The following is a 22628-nucleotide window of genomic DNA, read 5'->3' as shown; positions in this document are numbered from 1 at the left end:
AAAACACTTTCTCTCCCTCAAATTATGTATTTTGCTTAAACACCTAATGTTTAAGAAGAAATGAAGTGAACTTAAAAACAAAACTCAAGAATGCATTTATATTTGTAGTTCTCTTTAATGATATAAACCTCATTTAGGTAGTAGTAGTAAGCCACAACAATATAATGCCACATTTAAACAGCATTTAATAAAATGCATAACCTAAATCATGCACTGCAATACTCTATATACAAACACAACAATGCAAATTCCTCTTCATGACTGAAGACGTTGTTTAGATATAAAACGGGGATTAAGAAAAAGAACATGCTGTTATTTTTTAATGGTATCACACATAACAATGCTGATTTCAGAAAAGCAGCTGTGAGAAATTAACAATTTTTGCAATATTTTTAACTTGACATTAAAATATAATAACATAAACAATAGTTTTCTTGATTATAACAAACAGAGACTTCCAGAAAATACCCCAAGGAATGAAGAGTAGATCACTGCTTTTATAAAAATTTGCTGGTTTTGTAGGAGCTCAGAACATCCTGGTATGCCAAATAGATACAACACTTAGACAAAATGCAGTTTTTCAGTTATGGAACTGTTTGAACACTGACTTGCAATGTACTTTGGCATACAGATTAGTTATTAAGAATATTCCCACATTCAATGTTGTTTCCATATCTGAGATTTTTAACATACATGCTTTAAGTAACGTGCTTTCTTCTTAAAGAATATCCTTTTAATTTGAAATTTATTCAGTCTTATTTTTAACCCACAACCAGCAAAAATACTTTTAAATGGACCTGTGTCCTCTTATCATTTATCTAAGATCATTAAAAAATGTACGAGAAGCCAGTTATTCAGGGGTGTTAGATACCTGGCAGTAGGTATGCTTCTCAGACTTTTGCCTTCTGTGATAAAATAGAGAGAGCTGATTTCACATTGTACAGTTTCCACATAATACTACAACAGAGCCTTTATTGCCACTTAAATCTGAGCATGTTTTGTCCTTCAGAACACAAACAATTCAACATGTATATAAAACAAGTACACAATTTTAAAATACGCTTTTTTCTAAACTGACAATTTAATTTTTAAACAGATTAAATCCTGATAAGTACCCCATTTGGCTTCCCAATCTTTAAAAATGTTACTGCAGTACGATGACGTTAATAGATATTCAGGTTTCCATTCAGCCTCTGATAAAGAGGAAAGCAAACATTACTCAAACAGCACTGATTGTCAAGACAGCAATGAAGAACCATCTGTCACAGGAATTCCTGCCATTAATTTAAGTAATTTTCCTGCTGAAAATCTCAAAAATAAGGTTTGAAACAAAAGCTTGCTACAAATGCTTAGTAAACAATATAGTAAGAAACAGAGAGCATTCTTAGCATTTTCCATAGCAAAGACTTCACGAGCAGAAGGCCTGACCCCAAAAGAGACTTGTGCTTTTGTTTAAGCGTGCAAGAAGCTGCATTATTTTAATTGGTGTCTCCTTGCCTGCTTAAACATATACACATCTTTGCCCCGTTGAGTACAAAAGGTAGAAATAAATGCCCAGAAAATTCCACTTCACATTTTTAATATGACAGAAACAAGAGTTGCTGAACTACTCCCCCACGCGGTCTGTGAAATGCTTAATAGAATTACTTTACAAAAGGCTTCCTTTGTAACTTAAATCATCAGAAGGGAAAAGGAACAAGAACTACTTATATTTTGATAATTTAGATGTTTGAATACTCCCTATGAGTAATAAATTGTCTTACTGCAAGTCCAACTTCATAAATGCTCCATGTGTCCAGCTCCCACGTGAACAATGGGAACTTCACACACACACTGAAAGATCCGCACAGATAACAGTTTCAGGAAAGGACAGAACATGAAAACTGACACTAGTCTGACAGCTAAATGAACTAACCAGCTTTGTTTAGTTTAAGTAGACCTTAATAAAGAGAATAACCTTGGGAAATGAATATACTAATTGAAATGCATCGTGAAGATCCTGAGTAAGTCTTGATGCTTGCTAAGAAATAAACTAACTGTAATCTCCCTCTTATTTGGTTACCACTGTAACAAAAATGTTGTTTCATTGAAGAGAGGACATAGTCACATAGTCTTTGTTTAATTAACGGTTTGGTTTCATGGTTATAGTTACAGCAATATAAGCATTGATTTTTTCAACAACATCCACTGCATCCTATTCTGTGTGCAACAGTTCAGTGATAAAGGGCAACTTGGTTCTCTTCCGATTAGTCCCTGCTGAACACTTGGAAAAAATCAATCTCTTACCAAGTTTCACTGCAAAATAAAAATTTACAAAAAAGTCTCTCAGAAGCTGGAAAGAGAATGATTATGTACTGAAAACAGGGAAGTATTTTCTATGACTGTATTTATTTATCGTTGTTAACATACATTATATGTTCGATTAACTATTCACTGGCAGAATTCTACGCGTCAAATGAGAAAAGGTAAAGGGAGTAACGTAAAAACCAGAAAACTGACAGAATATACTTGTCAGTTCTGAACAGAAAATGCTAAATTCAGGCTGAGTTTAAAAAATGGTGCAAAGCTCTGAAATTCATGAGGATTCACCTGCTTAAACAAGGCTTATTTTGGACTAAGAAATTTAAACTAGGAAGCTCTGGATCAACAAATGAATGAAAAGCTTTAACATACAGAATGGTATGAATGCACAGCTACGTATCTGTACATATATACATACACTACACCTTTTTATACACTGTACATAATATATTTAGACGGATAGGTATAAACATATACATTCATACACACATACATACAACTATGTACATATGCATTAGCTGCTTGAGTTTTAGACTTGAACACGCAGAAATGCACAACAGTGGGAGGCACAAAATAAAGATATGTAAAAATCTATCAAACCCTTTAAAAAGGATGAGGACAGGCATGAATTTAACAATAGTAAGCCACTTTCAAAGCATTGATGTAACTCAGACAATAAAACAGGCTGTGGGAATTACAGAACATTATGACAGTATCTGTGAAGAACTTGGCATGACTCCACAACAAAAAAGCTCTGTAATAAGGTAATTCTGGGTCTTGATGTTTTCCAAGTCTAATATTATTTAGACTTAGAGCACTTAAACTTTATGAAGAATTTTCCTTTATCTTGCAACCTCAGTATAAATAATGTTCTGATTTTTTTTGCACAAATAACTTCCCATATAATGTTGACAACACTGACTACAGCAGAAGCAGGGTTGTAGCATTATCTAGCAAGAGGGGTTATGACATTTTTCATCAAACAATAAGCCTGAACTTAGTTCAGGAAACTTTACTGTTAAAATGAGTCAGGAACTTTAGAATTAAGAGGTGCAAAAAGTAAATGTTTTCATTTTCTCCCCTTTGCCATGCCCTCTTGTTAATGTTTCATATCAAGCTGTTCTTTAAACTAATTTTCTGTCATTCAGGATCAGTAGAAGCTGGCAATTCGTCCTTCCTCTGCCCCTTACTCTTGTCTACAGGGTGAACATGGCCTCATTTTGTCGATTCTCCCTGGATATACGGAGGCATTAGGACTGCAGATGTGTGCTGCTCTCACAGCAGGCCCATGCTTATCATCAGAGCAAACCACCGCAGTAGCTGTCCTGGCTGTTGTATGGTAGCGTGGCAAACTACCATGACAGATGGGAACCTACTTGTTTGCCTGCTATTTCTGTGTTTCTCTGATGGGCAAGTGTAGTTGAAAAAGAACCATCTTCAGTATCTTGGATGAAATCATTCAGGAGTCTGCAGAAGCCCTGCATACTATACACAAGAATGAAATCACTGAAGTTTTACAGTCTCTGCCAAAGAAGAAACAGTCAGGAAACTGGTTTCGCCTGGAAGCTTCAGCCCTGACTTGTTTTCCCTATTACACCTCAGAATATGCCCTCTGCCAAAGGGTACTATAATGATAACGCAGAGCCAGCTGTATTCAACATAGAAGTCTTGAGTCAGTGCTGTTGACTAGAGGTGTTGCAGCTGCCCTGAGGGCCAAGGGCTTCAGTCAATGATAAAAAAAAAGACTTGGCAAATGATACCAAGTAATCAGTGGTGACCAACAATAGTTTCTTGCCCCAGAGTGCTCTGAAAACTAAGCTTCCTTAACAACTAACATTTTTGGGCATCTAAAATAAAGGCTTGTATGATCTCTTTGAAGGATCTCTCCTTGGAGATTTATTTTTTCCTCTTCTACCAGTTCCATGCCAGAGTAACTCCACCTGGCACCAAAAGCATTGTATCTGATTTACAAACCATGTAAATAGGCAGAGAAAGATTACTTTTGCACACGATCTCAGTTCAGCATCTCTTTAGTTCAGCGTAAGGAAATCAACAGAAGTGAAGTAGTAGTCCTTCTTTCCCTTGCCACAAATGCAATAAAAATCATTATTACAAAGTTAACCCAAAATACTCCTACACAATTGTTGACCACTGTTCTTTTTATCTGCAAGATTCAAATCTAGTTCCTTCTCAAAAGTTAGAAAACCAATGAAGCACATTGAGAAGGAACATTACTCTGCTTCATGACCACTCCCTGCATGCCACAGTTTCAGTCAGCATAGAATTCTAACATTTGTCTGAATTAATTATTACCAATATACACATATGCTCAAGTGCACATAGATATAATCAGATAGTTTATCACTGTATTTCTACTGAGTTAAATAATTTCATTTCAAGAGCAGCAGAAACAGGACTCGAAAATCTTGGAGAGTGGATTTTAGGCACCAAGTAGAGGATCAGTGAGATGACACTTTTCTTAGAATCACTGTCAGTGACCCCTTGATTCCTAGTTCTGTAAACAGAAGTTTGGCATTGAAATTTGGCCTTTATGAAAACAAAAACTATTTCTGTACTTAAGAAACAGTTTTTCAATAATTGTTACCATAATAAAAAACTCTCCCGCCCCATATTCATAAGCAAAAGTTTGCACTTGCAAAGAAGAAACAAAATTAAATTAATTTAAAAGTAAAGCTAGTAAGATTAGCCTGTTATCATCTTCCAGTTACTGGCAGAAGCGATGAAACAAACCTTGGAAATGAAAAGAACTACATCAGCACTGCAGTATTTTCTGCAGAGATAGTTTCAAAACATGGAGTTGGACCAGATGTTCAGAGGTCCCTTCCAACCTCAACGAGTCTGTGATTAAACTTGGAATTCAGCACAAAGAAGCCCTACTGCGGTGGAGAACAGGGTTTATATTTTTACGTAGCAGTGTTTTAAGTGATTCCTTTCAGTGTCTCTCCATCATATGCCAAATCTGGCTCATTTTTGTAACAGCCCTTGAGCAGCTGTTACAAAACAGCTTGTGTTGTTTTGATATTAATATCACAAATAACTTCTCTTGAGTGAGAAAGATTAGGTTATTCATCACATCTATCTAATTATTTATAGCTAATATTCCAATATGCAAAAAATTTTAGATTCTGAGTAATTCTTAAGCTCTAGGATACACCATATGCTCTCCACATTTCTACAGTCCAAACTATTAGTCATAAGTGGAATCCTAACAGTGTACAGTTAGAGAAAGTACTTTTTGTTAATGGCATAAGGACTAAATTATCTTGGTTCTGACAAATGCAAGCCAGCAAATCATGCTGATGATGCTAAAGAGAGACTTTACAGCTTTTAGGTGGTAATATCAGAATCTTCAGTATGGAACATTTCACCTATTAAATGCATGCACAATAAACCAACCCTAGATATGGACTGCATTGTTGTTACTTCATTAACACAAATTAATAGTTTGTCCCTAAAGTCCTGGAAACTATTTGCAGAGTATGTGACTGCTAGAGATGGATGAAGGATATCATTATGTGGTCTTGCATTTGTGGGGAGTGTAGTTTATTTGTAAACAGAGCTGCATGATATTTACCATTTTAATTGACAAAAGTAATGCAATGCATACATTTTGCTTCATGCGATCCCTCTGTTCCCAAAAAACTGTAGTGGCTTTATTTTGTTTCCTGAACTGTTATGCTCACAGCACAAGTAAGAAAAGTTAGGAAAACAAATTTTTGCACAAAAACGGGGCCCTTGGTTACTTGAAAAATTGGAAGTTTAAATTATGTTTGTAATGAAAAAGCCAGCTGGTGTACATTCGCATTTGGGGAAAAAAGATTCCAGTGGCTAGGTTTTGTGCTAAGGAGTATTTAATTTGTAATTAACAATGCTTACTTACCTGCTTAAATGATTTTTACAAAATACTGAAAGCAAATTAACCTGCATAATCTTTTTTGCAATGAAAATATCACAATAGTTCTATGCATAATACTTTAGAACAACAATAACATAATGCGATAAAATTTTAAATTTTATCAAAACCAGCCACAGTTCTTTCCAAGGTAGCTACTTCTTCTGACATTAGTATCACAATTAACTTTTAAGTTGTGTAACTTTAAAACAGGGACTTTGCATCAGGAGTGTGGACACAATCACACAAGAAGTTACACTGCAATAAAACAGCTAGTACAAAATTCTGCATTCCAGTTGACTTAACATTCTGAGTGTGGACCTTCCATCACATTAAAAATATGACAATTTCATTTGTTACAGTAAAAGCTGAGAGAAACAAAAGTGCAATATTACAAATCTCTGCATGTATATTGGACTTTTTGTAACACCCTTTGGAGAAAAGAAGATTCTGAATGCTGTAACAATGGTAACTGTAGGAGACTGTAATGCATCCAGAAGCTAAAATTAAATAGCCTTCCATATCACAATGAGTGCTACAAACGTGAGCCTTCTAATGAGAATGAAGTATACCAGGTAAGGACTTTTCATTACATCAGAAGCCTCATCTTTTGGCTACAATTCAGACCCTTAAAAGACACAAACACCAGCCTGGCTGGTGTTTCTAATTAAGTGTCAATAACAAAAGAAAACCAAAAGTGCTTAACTTATCATTAGATTTTTGTTACATATAAATACACAAGTAGAAAATGCCTCTACCTACCATACAAATAATTACAATAATTGATGTGTCTAATGAGCCAGGATCAGATGAGAGTATTAATTGCCATGACTTTTCTTTAAGCTTTGATTGTTTAAAATATTTAATGTCAATAACAATAATAAATTATACTAAAATGAAGCAATGCTAGCAGCTAATGGCCAACACTAGGAAACATTGATGGCTCATCACTGTAGACAATTACAAAGTAGTTAATTTTACAACTCCATGGTACATTGGACATTATCTTCCACTGTACATGACCGAATGTCAATCCTGACTGTGTTTCAGTTTCAAACTGAGTCACAGGAAGGTTGAAAGCTCTGCAAAACTGGGAGTGCTCAGTCAGGGCAGGGGAGGGAGGCGGGGAAGAAACAAAGGAAGAGAGCTTTGTAATATACTCTTGCTGACAGCCAGGTTCTACACATCTAAGATTTTAAATTGTACCTTTGTCTGGATGATGAGGGTGTTCAGGAGTACAGAGAGAAAAAGTAAATTTGGAAATAACAAAGAGCATACTCAAAGAGCATCACACAGCTGTACTTGAAAGTGACTGTTCTTTCCAGTTAATGACTGATTTCCTCCACAATCAAAAGGCTTCCTATTAGAATAACATTTGTCATGACTGTGTTGGTCTGAATAGAAACTTTAAGGAACCTGAATATTTCATCACTACTGTGGAAAGAAATAAATTTTTTTCTCCTAGTTTGGGTAATTACTATAGCACATCATAGTCACTATGACTGCATCATACTGTGAATTACAACTGCACTAATTAACAGATTATAGTTTCATATGATGTGGGTATCTGATTTAAGAATCCACATTAATATTTCTTAGCAAAAAAGCAAGTGACTTTTTGTAGAAGAAATGATTGTCTCCTGTAGCATTCTACATTTTCACAGAAATCATTAGCATTTTGACTAAGGACATATGCAATTTTTTTCATCTTCTATACTCATAAGCAGGATGTTGATGACATCATCGCTTTGACAAGAAGTGCTTACAAAGTGCTAGTATTATACCCTGGCATTTATTAGATATTAATTCCAAGGATATTTTTAAATATATACATACTGTTCTTTTTTACTTTTAAAGTAATTTTATTACTAATCTCTGATATTATAAAATTCTATTTTTAACCACTGATAATTTCTAAATACAAAGCATGTGAAAAGTATGTTCAGTAATCTATAGCCTTTTAAATGAAAGGCATCAAAAATATTCCTTGTGGCAGAAAAGGTCCAATAGCAGGTCTTTGAATAGCTGCTTAAATTTTTGTCAATGTCAGCAAACAGACAAGGCGAAATCTGATAGGAAACTGGTAATAAGTTGGAAACATTTGAACATACCAAAATGCTATTAACTTTGTAATTGTATGTTTTTTACGAAAATTACTTCAATCCATCAAATTGTGGTGTTCCCACTACACAGACGTGCCAGTTATTTGGCCATTATATTCTGCTGTTTCCATTTTGAGAATGTAGGGGATTATGCTGTCAATGGGAACATTTCCAATGAGACCAGTAAAAAATAGTTCCTCGGTAATGCTAGAGCTCATCAGCCTAAGTGCTGGCAGGCGAACTAGAATCCGGGCTAGCCTGAAAAAGAAGTTCAGTGGATTATTAATACATATAATACCAGTTTAAAGTACTTTGTGGCTAAAGAGCTGGATCTGCTTTTATTATTACCATAACTCATGAATGGGAGTAAAGAGGCAATTAAAGCTAACTGAGCTACCACAAAAAGAATGGTTGCTTTTCTATCCTGCAAGTGAAATAAAAAGCCCCCCATCTTTCTTTGTGGTTTTCCAATGAAAAGGACATATTAATGCCCTTTTTGGATACAATGGGTATGTAAAAACACACAGTTCTCCAGGTCTACTTCTGAAATTCCCAACTCTGGAAGCACTTCATAGTTCAGGACAGTGCTGAGGCTAATAATAGTCATACTGACTAGTGAGAACATCTGCACAATTTTAAGAGTAAAATGCTTAATTAAAATTTAAATCATAAACAGCATAGTCCTCAGTTGCCTAGCAACTTAATGACAAACCAGATAGCAAAAAAGGGACTGGATGCATATAGGAGGAAACAAGAGAATCTGCTTCCGAAGAGAAAAGGTGGAGGGATGTGCTTAGTCATACTTTTTTGCCAAATGCTGTGGGTTTTTTACATACCAGGGTGTTATCAGACATCCAGTAAACTAAAATGATCATATTGAATTTCTAGACTTTTAATGCATTTGGAATTTAGTACAGTGATGAAAGTGTATCAGCCGTGTTTATATGGCAGATGTATATCAAAAATGGCTAGATAAACAAATTTTCTGAACCAGAGCCACGTAACAGCATACCTCAGGCAGCACTGAACACAGGCTTCTGGAGAACACATATAAGGTCCATCCTGCTAATATACCACATCTTGAAAACTTCAGGGGAAAATTGCAAAAAGATTCAAAATATGCTGCTGGTTTTGTGAAAATTACAACACCTGTGCTTCTATCTGAATTTGTGCCAGCCAGCATTCAGTTGTTAAAAAATAATCAGATTTTTACTCTAAACTTATCGATATAGACAATATCAATTAAATTACAGCACACTGTTTGGGAAATGTAACTCTCTGATTTTCTTCCTTGAGCCACTAATAAGTATACAGAACAAATTCTGTATTTCTTTTTATAGCAGATATCCAGCTCTCATCCATCTAACTAGAGTAACTGAACTGTACACTGAATAAGAATGTGGGATTTGAGGATATTTCTGAAGTAGATAATCCCATCTTCACCACACCTAACTAGGAATCCTGATGCCCTTTCGGTTGCCCCACACAATGTTAACTGCAAGATGCATGCAGAAACAGGTTTCTGAGGTGGGAAAAGAGCTCTCTTACAGACTTTTGTTTTGTTTTTTAAAGCTACACTACTGAGACCTGACTTAAACGTATGGGATTGCATGCTTCCTTACATGGGGATACCTCTCACAGTAAAAGAGAATGTGTTCTAGGGTATATTGCTAGACAAAAATTAGAATTTCCCTTGCAGTGCAGAGAATCATTATGTTGATGGAGTTTAAATTAAAGTTTTGATGGAGACTGTTAGAAGATAGGGTAATTATTTCTAGCCAGTAAGAAACAGAAACAGTTGAGAGGTGAAAAAACAAGTTGGATACTTTCAAAGAGAAGTCCTTCGAAATGTAAAAAAAAAAAAAAAAAAACACAAAGGAGAAAATAAGTAGGTCATGGAATTTCTTGTAAATAGAAGCTTAAGAGTTTGTTACTGTTCCCCACACGTAATCATCATTTCTCCAAGGTCTATATACTGACAGTTTTAATACTTTTCTGCATATATAACTTGACAAATAAAGGATGATAATCACCTTTTATTATCTCAAAGCCTCTTTGACAACTAATTTGAAAAAGGAGGCAGTTTGACTTAAAGAAGTTAGTTATTCTTGAGACTTCTAATAAAGTAAGTCTGTTGACTTTTCTAAACATGGCAATGAGACTCCCCACCCCCACAAAAAAAACCCCAAAATTCCCTCAAGTTTGATTTACATGGAAGAAGCTATACAGGTATTCTTGCTTCTACCTATCTTTAAACAAACCTGCTTGCTTTTATGAACAAGGTTCTGTTTCTTTCTCATCAACAAGACAAGATGTCAAAAAAGAACAGATGTCAGAAAGGAAATTTTTACATCAATGATGCTATTTTTTTACTTTTGCCAGCTACAGCCCACAACATTACTTTGGGTACTATAGACAATAAATACCTATAAGTATCTTCTGGATAGGTTTTTTGTACATAGTCCTGCAATTCCATCTGTGCCTTCTCCTGGAATTTTTCTATTTGGGTTGAACTGGTCAGACCAGGGTGATCTAAAGAAACAAAACATTTCTGTATGTCAACTGTTTCCCTATACCTTGTGAAATATATGTAGTTACCAGATTCTCACATATAATTTCATTCTCTTGTATTGTGATGTTCAACATGTTAGCTGTATAAAGGAAACCATTCAACTGGACATTTGCTTCTGGCTTCAGAATTAGCTTGCTCAGTTTTCTCTATATAGCTGTATGTATCCACAAGGAAGTGGAAAAAGATTAAGCCTGCAGGTATGTCCCAGGCAATGACACTCTTAGTTTATGTTTCTAACCTTGCTACCTTGCTTTTTTAGATGTGTTTGCCTCTGTGATTTTGACTAACTATGCTGACTGAGCAGTATCTACAGTTGTTTTCTTGACAAATCAATTTCTTGACCTTCCCAAGTCTGTCTCACGTTTTAATTCCAGCTGGGTCAGCTCCTTAAAGAAAGTCACATGATCAGAAAAACTCAGAAAAATAACACATCTGACTATGCCCAAATATCTTTGGTGTTGTGTTCAAAGTGCTTTTCCCTTGAAATGGGACAGCACTAGCTTCAGTTTGGAGAGTTTCTTGTTCTTCCAACTTGAATAAAGACCCTAATAAACTTAACGCAAATGCTACAGTCTGAAAAAAAATTTCAAAAGTGAACTTCTGCATACTAATATATTCTAAAAAATGTAAGTTTTATTACAAAGAGAAAAACAGTAACAATGCAAAAAAATAACCACCCAAAACACCCTGATAACAAGATACTCCTTTTCTTTGTATTTTGTTAAATTCATAGTAGTAAACACCTTTGAATTAAAGTAAATAATTTACATCTATGAGCAAGACTTTCCCTTTCAGTCAGCCTGTCAGCAGTTATAAATTAACCTTTGTGTGTCCTAGGAACGTTTCTCCACCTTTGCTGAAGACTCTATCAGTTCCCATTTCTTTAATGTGCTTATCATTCCAGAAAATCTCAAGTGTCTCCTTTGAGTAAATCCACATATCTCATAAACACTGTTAATCATGTATTAGTTGTCTGCTGTTATTTTTTTGATAACAAATTGAAGACAGCCTGGTTTACATTTAGTTTTGGAGATTTTGTGGAAGTTCCATATGAAATACTGTTGTATTTCTGCTCATATTTCAGCAATCCCTCCTATGAGTGTATTAGAAATACTGAAATTGAAGACAATTTCTTTCTGTCACTGTGAGAATGTATTTCCTCTAATCCTTCCTGCCATTTACTTCACTAATATTGTGAATACACATCCCAGATAACTTACTACTCATGGATTCTCAGCTGAAGATAATTGAGAGTCTAGTCTTCTAAGGTGGGTGTACAGGAAATACCTGATATATTGGAACTGTAAATAACATGGATATGTTGCTCTGAAGTTATTTTTAAAGTGTGTATTTTTTGTGATAAATTATGGTGGAACAATCATTTTATCTGCAGCTTAACAGATCAGTCTGAACTCAAGACATTAGTCTCATAAAAAAACACCTGTTAAAACATTAACATATGAATGCTTATTATTTGAAAAGATGTGGTTACAAAATTCCTTACCAGGGCTAAAGAGGACTATAGCTTTAAGGTATGCATATTCATATCCATCAATATCAAGCTTGGCCATGCTGTTACAGAACTCCTGAAGTTTCCAGATGTGTTCCATGACTTGCTTTATTCTGTCTCCAGAAAGTTTATCTACAAAAAGATACTGATTGCTATTTCATGTGAGCAAGTACATCTGATATATTAACCAATATCCTTTTATAAAAGAAATGAAGTGACATTTTAAAGTCTTTTGTGTCATCTGCTATCTTAAAACCACTTAACATAAGGATGGACTAAACAATTACGGAAGTGAAGATTTATAAAGCTGAGTCAGACATAGGGCTAGCAAACAGAATGTTAACACTTTTGCATAATTTTGCCAGTACAGCATAATCTGCAACACCAATCCAGTTCCAGTGATGTACTGTTCTGAGCAGAGACTCTCAGATTATGATGAATTATTCTACAAATGGCTAGAGTGATTCTGGAAATGAACAAAAGCACAAAACAAATGCTATCATGTAATCTTAATTTTAAATTCAAACAGTAATGAGGTAGTTTTCCCAGAAGTGAATGCAAGAGCAGGAACAACAGTGCTACTTTTCCCTCTGTCTGTACTTTTAGAAGTTAATTTTTCATTTACGGTGGTGAAGTCTTCTTTCCTTCTGATGGGGTAAATTCACTCAAATACATGTACACAGATTCTTCCAGTGTTTGAAACATCATGTTATGTTGGCTTAACATTCTTTCTTAAGATGTTGATTTTAAAAAAACCAAACATATATATTATTTGTGGATAAGTTACAACTGAGTGGTATTAGCGGCTCAGCTAGGGAGAGAGAGATTTCTGTTTTGGTAAATACCGCCTTCTCTCCGATGGCATATCTGCAGACTAGTCAAAGAATGAAAACCGTAGAGATCACATTAAGACAAATTTTATATTATTTATTTATATTATATTTATATATATATAAATATATATTATATATAAATATATAATTAATAATTACTATTATCAAACTTCAGAGAAAAGTCAGTTCACAAGGGATAAATCCTTTTCTTGAGAAACACATCAGAATAATTTTATTCCAGTCAAGATCTCTAATGCTAAAATTTCATATCATAGTAACCCGAATATTCTAACTTTGCCTGTCCAGTCAATAGTACATATGATTGCTTAGACTTGTGCGCCTTACATGAAATCTTTGATGTAATTTGTAACTAATTTACATATTTTCTGAAACCACAATAAAGATTGAACAGAAGAAACATTTTTTGCACAATGTCTTGAAATAAGAATGAAAGCATAATCTACATTTCCAAAATAGATGAATTATGATACGAGTTTTTAGTTACTCAAGATGGATCAAGATAGACATGATGTAATGTTTTTATTTCTGTATTAAGTGGGAAGCAATGGTGCAGAAATACTCAGGAAAAGTGAACTGGAATTCCAGAGTTTCCAGATAGCCTCATCACTAATATGCTTCCTAGATAAAGTTCTGAAATTTCTTCACTCTGTTTTGAATTTTAAAGTTATAATACACAATATAGTATGATAACTTTACAGAATAGATAAATAAATAATAAACAAATCATAATAAAACAAATCATCCTCTTTTCTTGGCCACTCTCAGGTAACATGGTATGACTGGAAGTACAGGTTGCTGAACAAAAAAATTTATCTTTTTCTTTTTTGAGACATGGAAACAGAAGTAGAGCCAGCTTAAGGCTGTAACAGCCCCACCACTTACTCCTCCAAAACCTCATTGCCTGGGGTGTAGGTGAAAGACATAGATCTATTTATTCTGACAGAGATATAAAAGCCTAACTCTGCAGAACATACAATGTGCATGTTTCCATATTAGTCTTTTAAACTCTCACCTCTCTCTCTGTAGAAAAGGAGCATCAGTATGTTGTATTTTGAGGGCTGTCCAGGCTCTCTTAATTTACAAAAAAAAAATCTCACCCCCCACCCTGTATTCAGTATGAAAGCATGCTATCCATTTAAGAATCAATTTCTGTCTGATTTATTTTATTATAATGAAGCTAATAAAGCAGATTAAACCAAATTTACTTTACTAGGACTTAAGGCTATTAAACATTTCTTCTCAGATTATCTACTTTTGTACATTTTATAATTCCAGTCAACTATTACTCTCCTCAGTAAAAGCCTATTTTCCAATTTTTGCTCCGTGCACAATTAATGGCACCACAAAAGTAAAACAAATTGGCACCAAATAGTATTGTGTAACTACTTTTAACTCACATTTAAATTTCAGCCAGCTTTCATGTGATATGCTGTGTTTGCAGAGTTTAAAGCTGCTAGTATTGATTTTTCCTCCTATTAAAAATGGAATGCTATTTTCACACTAATCAATCATATTGATGGGGAGCATCTTTAAAGAATGGAAAAAAAATAAAACCAACCCATCCCTAACAAATTACCATCCATTCTAGATATAACCATCAACATGCCAATAATGAATTAAAAAAAATAATAATTACATAAAACTTCTTAAGAGTGTCAAGCAAGTAGGTTATTTAATGCTTCAAATGGTACTGCAAAATACATTAATCATTACTACATTATAGCAATATCCAAGACCATTATACTTGCGAGAATATTCTTGTTGTGAGTTGGCAAATGCTATAGTTTTATGCTGCAAAGAGGAGAAGGAAAATTTTGGAAGGAAAAAAGTCTGGTGTGGTTTGGAAGAAGACATTCTAAGAGGGAAAAAAAAATGACATCTGGATGGGAGGAAAGCTCTGTGAGCACACCCGACTTCAGGATGTACTCGTCCTTCTCTATACTGCCTGTCAGATGTAGAAGACAGGAGAATACATCCCCCAGCCTTATCCCCATTTCTTCCATGGGCACTTCTGTCCCACAGAGATCTCTGTGAGTGCAACAAAAGTTACAGATCACCAGGGCAAAGGTAGTTATGCAAGAGGAGGCTTCTCCCACTGGATCCAGGGGAACAATTCTGCCACTCAATAGGAAACACCTAGCGAGAAATGTTATATAAACGTTCCTGTGGTGTTGACAGGACTGAACATGTGTAAGAATCACACACTGAACACATACCTTCCTGTATGCTGTTCTGGAGATGGTTGACAATAGCTGCCAGGATAGTAGACAGACTCATCACCTGCGCGCACTGTGCCAGGCCTAAGGTAAACAGCTCATTCCAGCAAGCACGCACAAGGCTTGTATTACAGTCCTGCCTATAAACAACAGAAAATCACAGAACTGTAGGTAGTTTTCATATCAGGTTGGTATTACCCTATGTTAATATAACCTATAATTATGTTAATTATAACAATTCATAATAAGGATTAATGTTTTGCAAAGCACTTTACTAAAAAGGCATATATTAGCATATTACAAATATTTCAAAAAGCAAAAAGCAGCAATAGGCTGACTACAGGGAACTATTTCAGGTTAACTGTAAAATGATGCTCACTAATTCTTTACCAAGATATATTTCTACACGTTAAAACGCTTGCTTTTGATGTGGCTTTAGTTTCTGTCACTGCAGTAATATCTGATATAGTAATCTCCTCTGCAGTCTTCTATTGTATTCTTCAAAAAGGAGAGAATATTGCATACTCTTCACACATTGTAAAGAATTCATTTAAAATTAAACAATACCATCATTTAAAAATTCAAAATAGCTGAAAAGTGTTCAGATCAGTGCTTAAATCCATTAGAAAGCAAACCATTCAACAGAGTATGTCCATTTACCCAAGAGCTTGAAATGCAGGTATGGACCTAGCCCAGTGCATAGAGAGGAAAAGTAGTCGTGATGCAGACTCACAGATGTAGTGTACATTAAGGTACTCTGGCATGGGACTGGGCATCGTCAGCTGCAAAAACCAGAAGTACAGTACAATATATACAGTTCAGACATAAACCAAATGTTATTATCAATGAAATAATCAGCAAAAACATTCAAACATTCTGTCATAAGTAACTGTGTGACAAGAAATTGTCAAAGAAAAACTATACTAAATAACTCATTAATACTAGCAAGGAATGCAAAATGGGAATAGGAGACAAGAAATCATGTGGGAGACAGCTCAAATGTTTCCCTTTAAAATGTTTTAATATTCATTTAATAGTTCTATAAATTTCATTGTTCTATGGAGTGTTGGCTAGCATCACAGTGCTATAAAAGATCTTTTAAAACTTTTTTTAAAAAGAATAAAAATAAAATCTAAACCCCTAATATCTAAATATCTATTACATGGCAAAGTCATGTAATAGGAATCTACAATCACAAAACACCATTAATAGGAATAAGCTGGTAGAGTTTGACTACATTAAGTATTACTTATTTCAGTAATGATCTTTGTATTTCTTGAAACCGTGCAATTTGATTACAGCAAGATGAACACCCTTAGTGTTTCTCACACAGTTTATCAGCGTCTGTCTGTTTGTATTCCATTGAAGCTGAAGCACCTCTAAAACACAAGACCTTTTTCAGTGGTCGTAACGATAAGCATCTAAGAAGGCACTGTAACCTCTATACGAGGGAGCCTTTTAGATGGAAGTTTTATGCTATCTAGAATTACAAATTAACTAAGCAAGGCATCATACTATATAGATGATATGGAAAGTGATTATCAACAACACTGGAAAGTGAAGCAAATTTTAAAGCATTCTTCTCTCTATGGAAAGGTCTTATGAAATAACACCTATACTATTTAGATACAATTTTCACTCTTGCATGCTGTATTAGAAGCTTTGTAACAGCAGATGTTGTCCTAGATTATACTGCCAAAACTAAATATAAGAATAAAGAAAACACAGTAAACTTATCTTGGGTTATGTCTTAAGTGTTAGTTTGCTTAGTAAGACATTTAAAGAAGCACAAAGCACATACCTTAAATGTGACATGTGTATCTGTAAGTAGGGGTCCTTCCACCTCAATAATTGGTGTTGACTGATCTCTACTGATTACATGAATATTCCCTCCTCCTGTAGGATCCATCCCGTCTGCCAAGTTATGAGCTGTTGTACCATCTGTGGTATTAAGTGCTTTAGCCAAAGTATCAAATGCCCTGAAAAAAAAAAAAAAAGTAGTAATGAACAGCAAAAGAGTGCTTCCTTACACCTTAAAAAAAAATCACAGCGGTCAAATTAAATGCTATAAAGCATTTTCACTTAGAGGTAACGTATACAGGAACTGTTTATGCTAAAACACAAGGCCAGACTTTTCATTACAACCTAGCCCCTCTGTACTATTTGGACATCGATAAAAGGAATAGATCCACCTGTGCATTGCTGATAAAAGATGTCCCCTGTAAGGCAGAAACATTTTACTACTGTAAATCCTGCTCTAATAGGTTTATGTTAGTATTTGTACTAGTAAAGGTGTTTCTTGCACTTCACCATTCACTACACCCTCCTCATCTTGCAGTGTTTAACAGATCTCTGTGAGGATTATACACCAGATGCACTCTGGACAACACCCTGCAGTCCCAGTCCTTGATGTACAATTTCTGGGAACAGCGGAGAATAGTGTGGTTCCCTTCTAGATAATATGTCTGTAAGATACAATATGGCCAGATATTCCTGATCTCACAGGACATACAGAGCCTTAGAAACTGTCTGACAGTAACGTAAGAGAAACTGGTCCCTTGACTCCTTTATACACCAGCTGGGCTAATAACAGATCTTAGATTTAAAGAAGATTTTTGTGCTCCAATGTCATACCAGTGGACAGTATTATGGTATAGTGCTGTTTTGCCAGTATTTTTGTCAAGTTCTGAGGAGGGTTTTTTGGATACTTTTTTCTGCTTTAAAGAAAGAGTGCAACTTTGACTTAGGTCAACCTTGCGGTGTCAAGTATTTTTAAGTATCAGTTCACTCAAAGATTTTAAATAAAAAAAGACTAAAAAGCCTGAAGTTAAGCTCCTCTTAAAAATCTTCTGCTTGAGAAACAATAGACAGGTTTGAGACGAAGTATTTTTCTTACCTCACTATACTGCCAATTTATGTTGTCCTTCAACACCCAACACACCCCAACAAAACGCCAAACAAAAACAACCACAAAACCCCCAACCATAAAAATCTCAAGCTCTGCTGGAAATTTTAAGACTCCATGTTACTTTTCCCCATTTTTCTCATTAATAAAGACAATAAAGACTTCAAACTCTTTTTAAACATTAAAAAAAATAAATTATTAATCTTAGTTTAACTACATTTCCCCTACATTCCCAGCAGGTATTATGGCAGCAGAATCTCAAAAAAGAGATCTGCAGTAATACAGAGCAGGGCTAAGTGCATGAGCTTTGTGGAGGAGAAGCTTCCAGGTAACAAGCCTATCATATAAAACAGTACCGAAGTGTTGCTATTTCTCAGAGTCTCTCAAGGTCACCAACTAGTCATTTATCATTTTCCTGAGTATGAAATCTGGTCTAGCTGCAGAACACTACATTTATAACACAGGACACAGCTCTTCACAAGAGGACAACAGCCAAACCTGAATTTCTAAAGAATTGGTTTTGTGTTTGAAAGTAGGGGGCAATCTTTACTGTGCTTGGTGTCACAATGCCAAATTACTTTGACAAATGAATGTAAGTATACACGGTACAGAACACTAACTGCTAAATAAAATGCAAATATAAAAGCATACCGTGTAATCTCACTTGCAGATTGCTCTTCTTGTTGAACTTCAGAAGTATCTCCATTATTTAGCGACTCACTGAGATTAGCAAGAGATGTTACAACATTTGCTAGTGTTCCTAAAGCACCCTGGCTTGTTTCAGCCTAAAAAGGAAGAACCATGTCAGTAGATCAACATTATAGGTGATGTATCATATATAAATTTCCCCCGGTTTTAATCTTCTTATTCTTTTTCCTTTATGTACCTTTTCCTTCCTCCTGAGCACCTACAGGAAGAACAATGATCTCTCAATGATCTTTAAATCCTACTGTAATCATCAGTCCTAGCCCCAGCTGACACATCATGTAGGGAACTACCTGTGGCTGACCTTTTACAGAAATACGCCCATGAAAAGAAATCATGTTGCTGTTGATCAGCTTATTACCTCCATTTGTACAGATCTTGAGACTTACCCCAGCCTTATCTTCTCAAGAACAAGAATTATTAATGTCTATGTACATAGCTAAAATAATCTGAACAAATATATATGTTCAGAACTTAACTGAAGAATAATACCTTGGAGTCAGCAGCTAGGAGGACTGTTCCATCATCCCTGATCAAAGGCTGCTGAATATTCACAAGCATTCCTGGATCAAGAAGACCTGCTGACCTGTTCAAAAGCATAAGGCATGTTACAGTCAACAGCATTTTACATGAATCAGAAGAATTTCTAACAACCTATGTCAGAATAAAAAGGATTACCAATTAATTAACAATTTAAATAAAAAAAGTAAATTAACAATTTAATGAAACGAGTTTATTCATTAGGACTTAAGTCTTTCTGAAATTTTCCAAAAAGTAGTTTGAAAGGCAGAAAGACTGGAACATATTTTCCTTTCCTGTGCAAAAGCAATGGCAACTCCCCAGACAGCTGTCACCTCATTTGCTTTTTATGCTGGTTTATTCTTTCTTAAGGAAAGTTGTCTTCTCACAATCTCTGAAGTCACTTAATAGCTCCAGAGTTATGGATCAGACTTGGAAGGAAGGTGTAACTGTGCATTCCAAGTTAAACAATGGAGAACACTGAATTAAGAAGTTATGCTAAGAAAATGTATTTTGCATTCCAAAATATAGTCATGAACAGTTGTGTAATCAAGGTCTGCATAAAATCTCTGCTGCCTTTACTTCTGCTACTTTTTGACCAAACATCCTTTCCCTTTGCTGTGTCTAATTTAGGGAGACAGCGGGAAACCTTTCCAGTCAGCAAGGGTAAGTTTGTTACTTACATGCATGCATGACAGGTCAGGCCACGGGGAATTTCTAGTTTAAGGGGTCTGAGACTAACACCCAACATTGTGAACTATCACAGGCAGCAAATCATCATGCATTATGCAAATCTGAATCCTACATAAAAAACAGTCGTGCTCAATGACTATAATATTGTTTATAGGACTGTAAGGGATCTGTGGCACAAGGAAATCTCAAATTAGCAAACGTGTCTGTAAGGAGTACTTTTGAACAATCTGATTTGCAAACAAGAACACTGGAAAAAAATTCTCCAAGAAATTTGCATCCCAGTCTTCCTAACTGCAGTGTCATTTGTTCAACAGAGAATATATATATGTGTGTGCATAAAATGAAACATACAAATATATAAAAACCTGAATACTGAGATCCAGTATCTTTAGGTGGTTACTGTCCATTCATAAACTAACTGGACCTACAGTTCTACAATGTGTTATTTAATGTAGAGTTCCTTTTTATTCTATTCAGGATAAGAGAAATCTTGCCTTTATTTATTATGATACACATTTCCACACCCACTAGCTATGGTGACAACTGAGAGCACAGGAACCATCTCAGAACATCTTCTGTATAGTAAAGGAAGCTGCTGTTGTTTTGCTATTGTTTAAACTGGTCTCTTGGAATCTGAATCAGTGGTCACTGCAGTCTCTTTTACTACTGTCTTTAGGAGAAGGAAGACATAGCCTGCCATTAGCAGATTTGATTTCAGAGAAGTGCTAACCTGAATGAATCACAATGTAAGCCTAACTGCTTTTTGCTTGAGTATCACATACTCGCCTGTGCTTTGACCTGGCTGGACATGAGCCAGCTCTGAACTGAAAACCACCCAGCTGTATTCAGACATAAAAACTTCCATGAGAAGCAGAAGAGTCTAGTTTGGTCTTGCTAATGGAAACAGACGATTTCTGAAAGAGATCTCTGTCCAATTATTTAGAATGGGGTAGGGGGTGGGGGAAGAGTATAGGCGTGCCAGCAAAGTAATATGCACAAATAATAACTGTAAAGACCACCTGTTAAACTGAGGTACTCACCGTGTCCCATCTTTATCTGCCACAAATGTTGGAGTTGCTATTAGAGGGCTTCGCAGATCTTTTCTGATATAGATTTTTTCAGTGGAAGCTGCACAGTTGGTTGGTTTTTCACGCTGAACGTCAAAAGGCTTTCTTTCACTTTGAACCGCTACATAAAGACAGAAAACATGCAAATTTGAAAGAAAATGATTCAGCTGAAAAATACCAAGAGAAACTAAAATTATCACAATAGGATTTCAGTTTGCATAGTTATTATGGTATATCAGCTTACTGCAAAACTGAAAATTTAATATGACGACTGAACAGACATAGGCTCCAATTTTACAATACCTATAATTATGTAAATTTTAAACTAAGAAAGTTACAGATTGATCGTTTGCTTTAAGTTTTGCTGAACTGGAGTCAAAGCTTGCTACTTCCTTGGCATTTAATAAGATAGAACATTCTGCAAAATGCGTTTTCAAATTGTTTATTTATTTTTTTTAGACATAAAGCTACACCTAAATGTTAGATGCAGTCATACTCCAGATGATTCGAAACAATACAAATGCAGAGTAAACCCAGAAAAACTCAAGACAGGCAAGTTATGTGAGAGATGCCGGTTAATTCCCTGGGAGACGTCTCTGCATGATATGCAATTCACTTGCATCCATTCATTGCACCCAGTTAGGGAACAGTATTCAAAAACTAACTAACCTTTTCAGAATTTAAAATATTTCTGCTTGAGAAGTGGAATAAAATAAGCTCAGTCTCCAATCTGCCAAATAAGTGTGGTAGCTCTTTTAATAAAAATGGTAAGAAACAGTAACGTTGTAATTTTAAAGGAAATGAAAAGTGCATCTTTATAATATTAAGGCATTATTATTAAACAGATTATGAGAAGTTAGCTGGAATCGAAGTCACTGAACTTTACAAACTCCTCTACAGCTTGGCAAAACATTCAACTGCATTGATTTTTCACCTGAAAATGAGGATAACAACATGAATAAAAGACTATAAAGATAATATAAAGAATTTTTTGAAGCGTTGTACTAATATTAGTTCTCACACTTCGCAAATGTAAGACATAATATAAATGAAGACAGTATTTATGTGCTATTCATTGTACCAATTTATTATACAGTAGCTATTGCTCTAGAAGATTAACATTATTAATAAGCAAAGAAAAAAAAAATCAGTTCTCCTCTATAGCCCTTTTGCATGTGACAGTAAAATACATGGATATGTGTGTCTCTGTCCTCATAACCAGCAAGACTTATTTAGTTCCTGATTTTATTTTTGTTAGTATTGTTACTGTC

General features: G+C 35.1%; 1 protein-coding gene across 6 annotated transcripts in view; it reads right to left on the bottom strand.

Moving 5' to 3' along the window:
• Nucleotides 1–95: 95 nt before the first annotated feature.
• The window catches only part of NR2C2 (nuclear receptor subfamily 2 group C member 2), a 48759-nt gene continuing 26226 nt past the window's right edge, over nt 96–22628 (bottom strand). For 5 of the 6 annotated variants that reach the window (XM_040589855.1, XM_040589856.1, XM_040589860.1 and 2 more), the window contains 9 exons: nt 21331–21478; nt 19571–19664; nt 19025–19158; nt 17270–17447; nt 16129–16250; nt 15469–15608; nt 12393–12530; nt 10743–10848; nt 96–8574 (listed from right to left, as the gene is read on the bottom strand). In XM_040589855.1, coding sequence (XP_040445789.1) covers nt 8400–8574; nt 10743–10848; nt 12393–12530; nt 15469–15608; nt 16129–16250; nt 17270–17447; nt 19025–19158; nt 19571–19664; nt 21331–21478 — 1235 coding nt within the window. In that variant the 3' untranslated portion in view covers nt 96–8399. The remainder of the gene's footprint in view (nt 8575–10742; nt 10849–12392; nt 12531–15468; nt 15609–16128; nt 16251–17269; nt 17448–19024; nt 19159–19570; nt 19665–21330; nt 21479–22628) is intronic. The other variant, XM_040589859.1, reaches the window with a different exon arrangement.

The sequence above is a fragment of the Falco naumanni genome, chromosome 4 (genome assembly GCF_017639655.2).
Source record: "Falco naumanni isolate bFalNau1 chromosome 4, bFalNau1.pat, whole genome shotgun sequence".
NCBI lineage: Eukaryota > Metazoa > Chordata > Aves > Falconiformes > Falconidae > Falco > Falco naumanni.
This window is presented reverse-complemented; position numbering and strand designations above follow the sequence as displayed.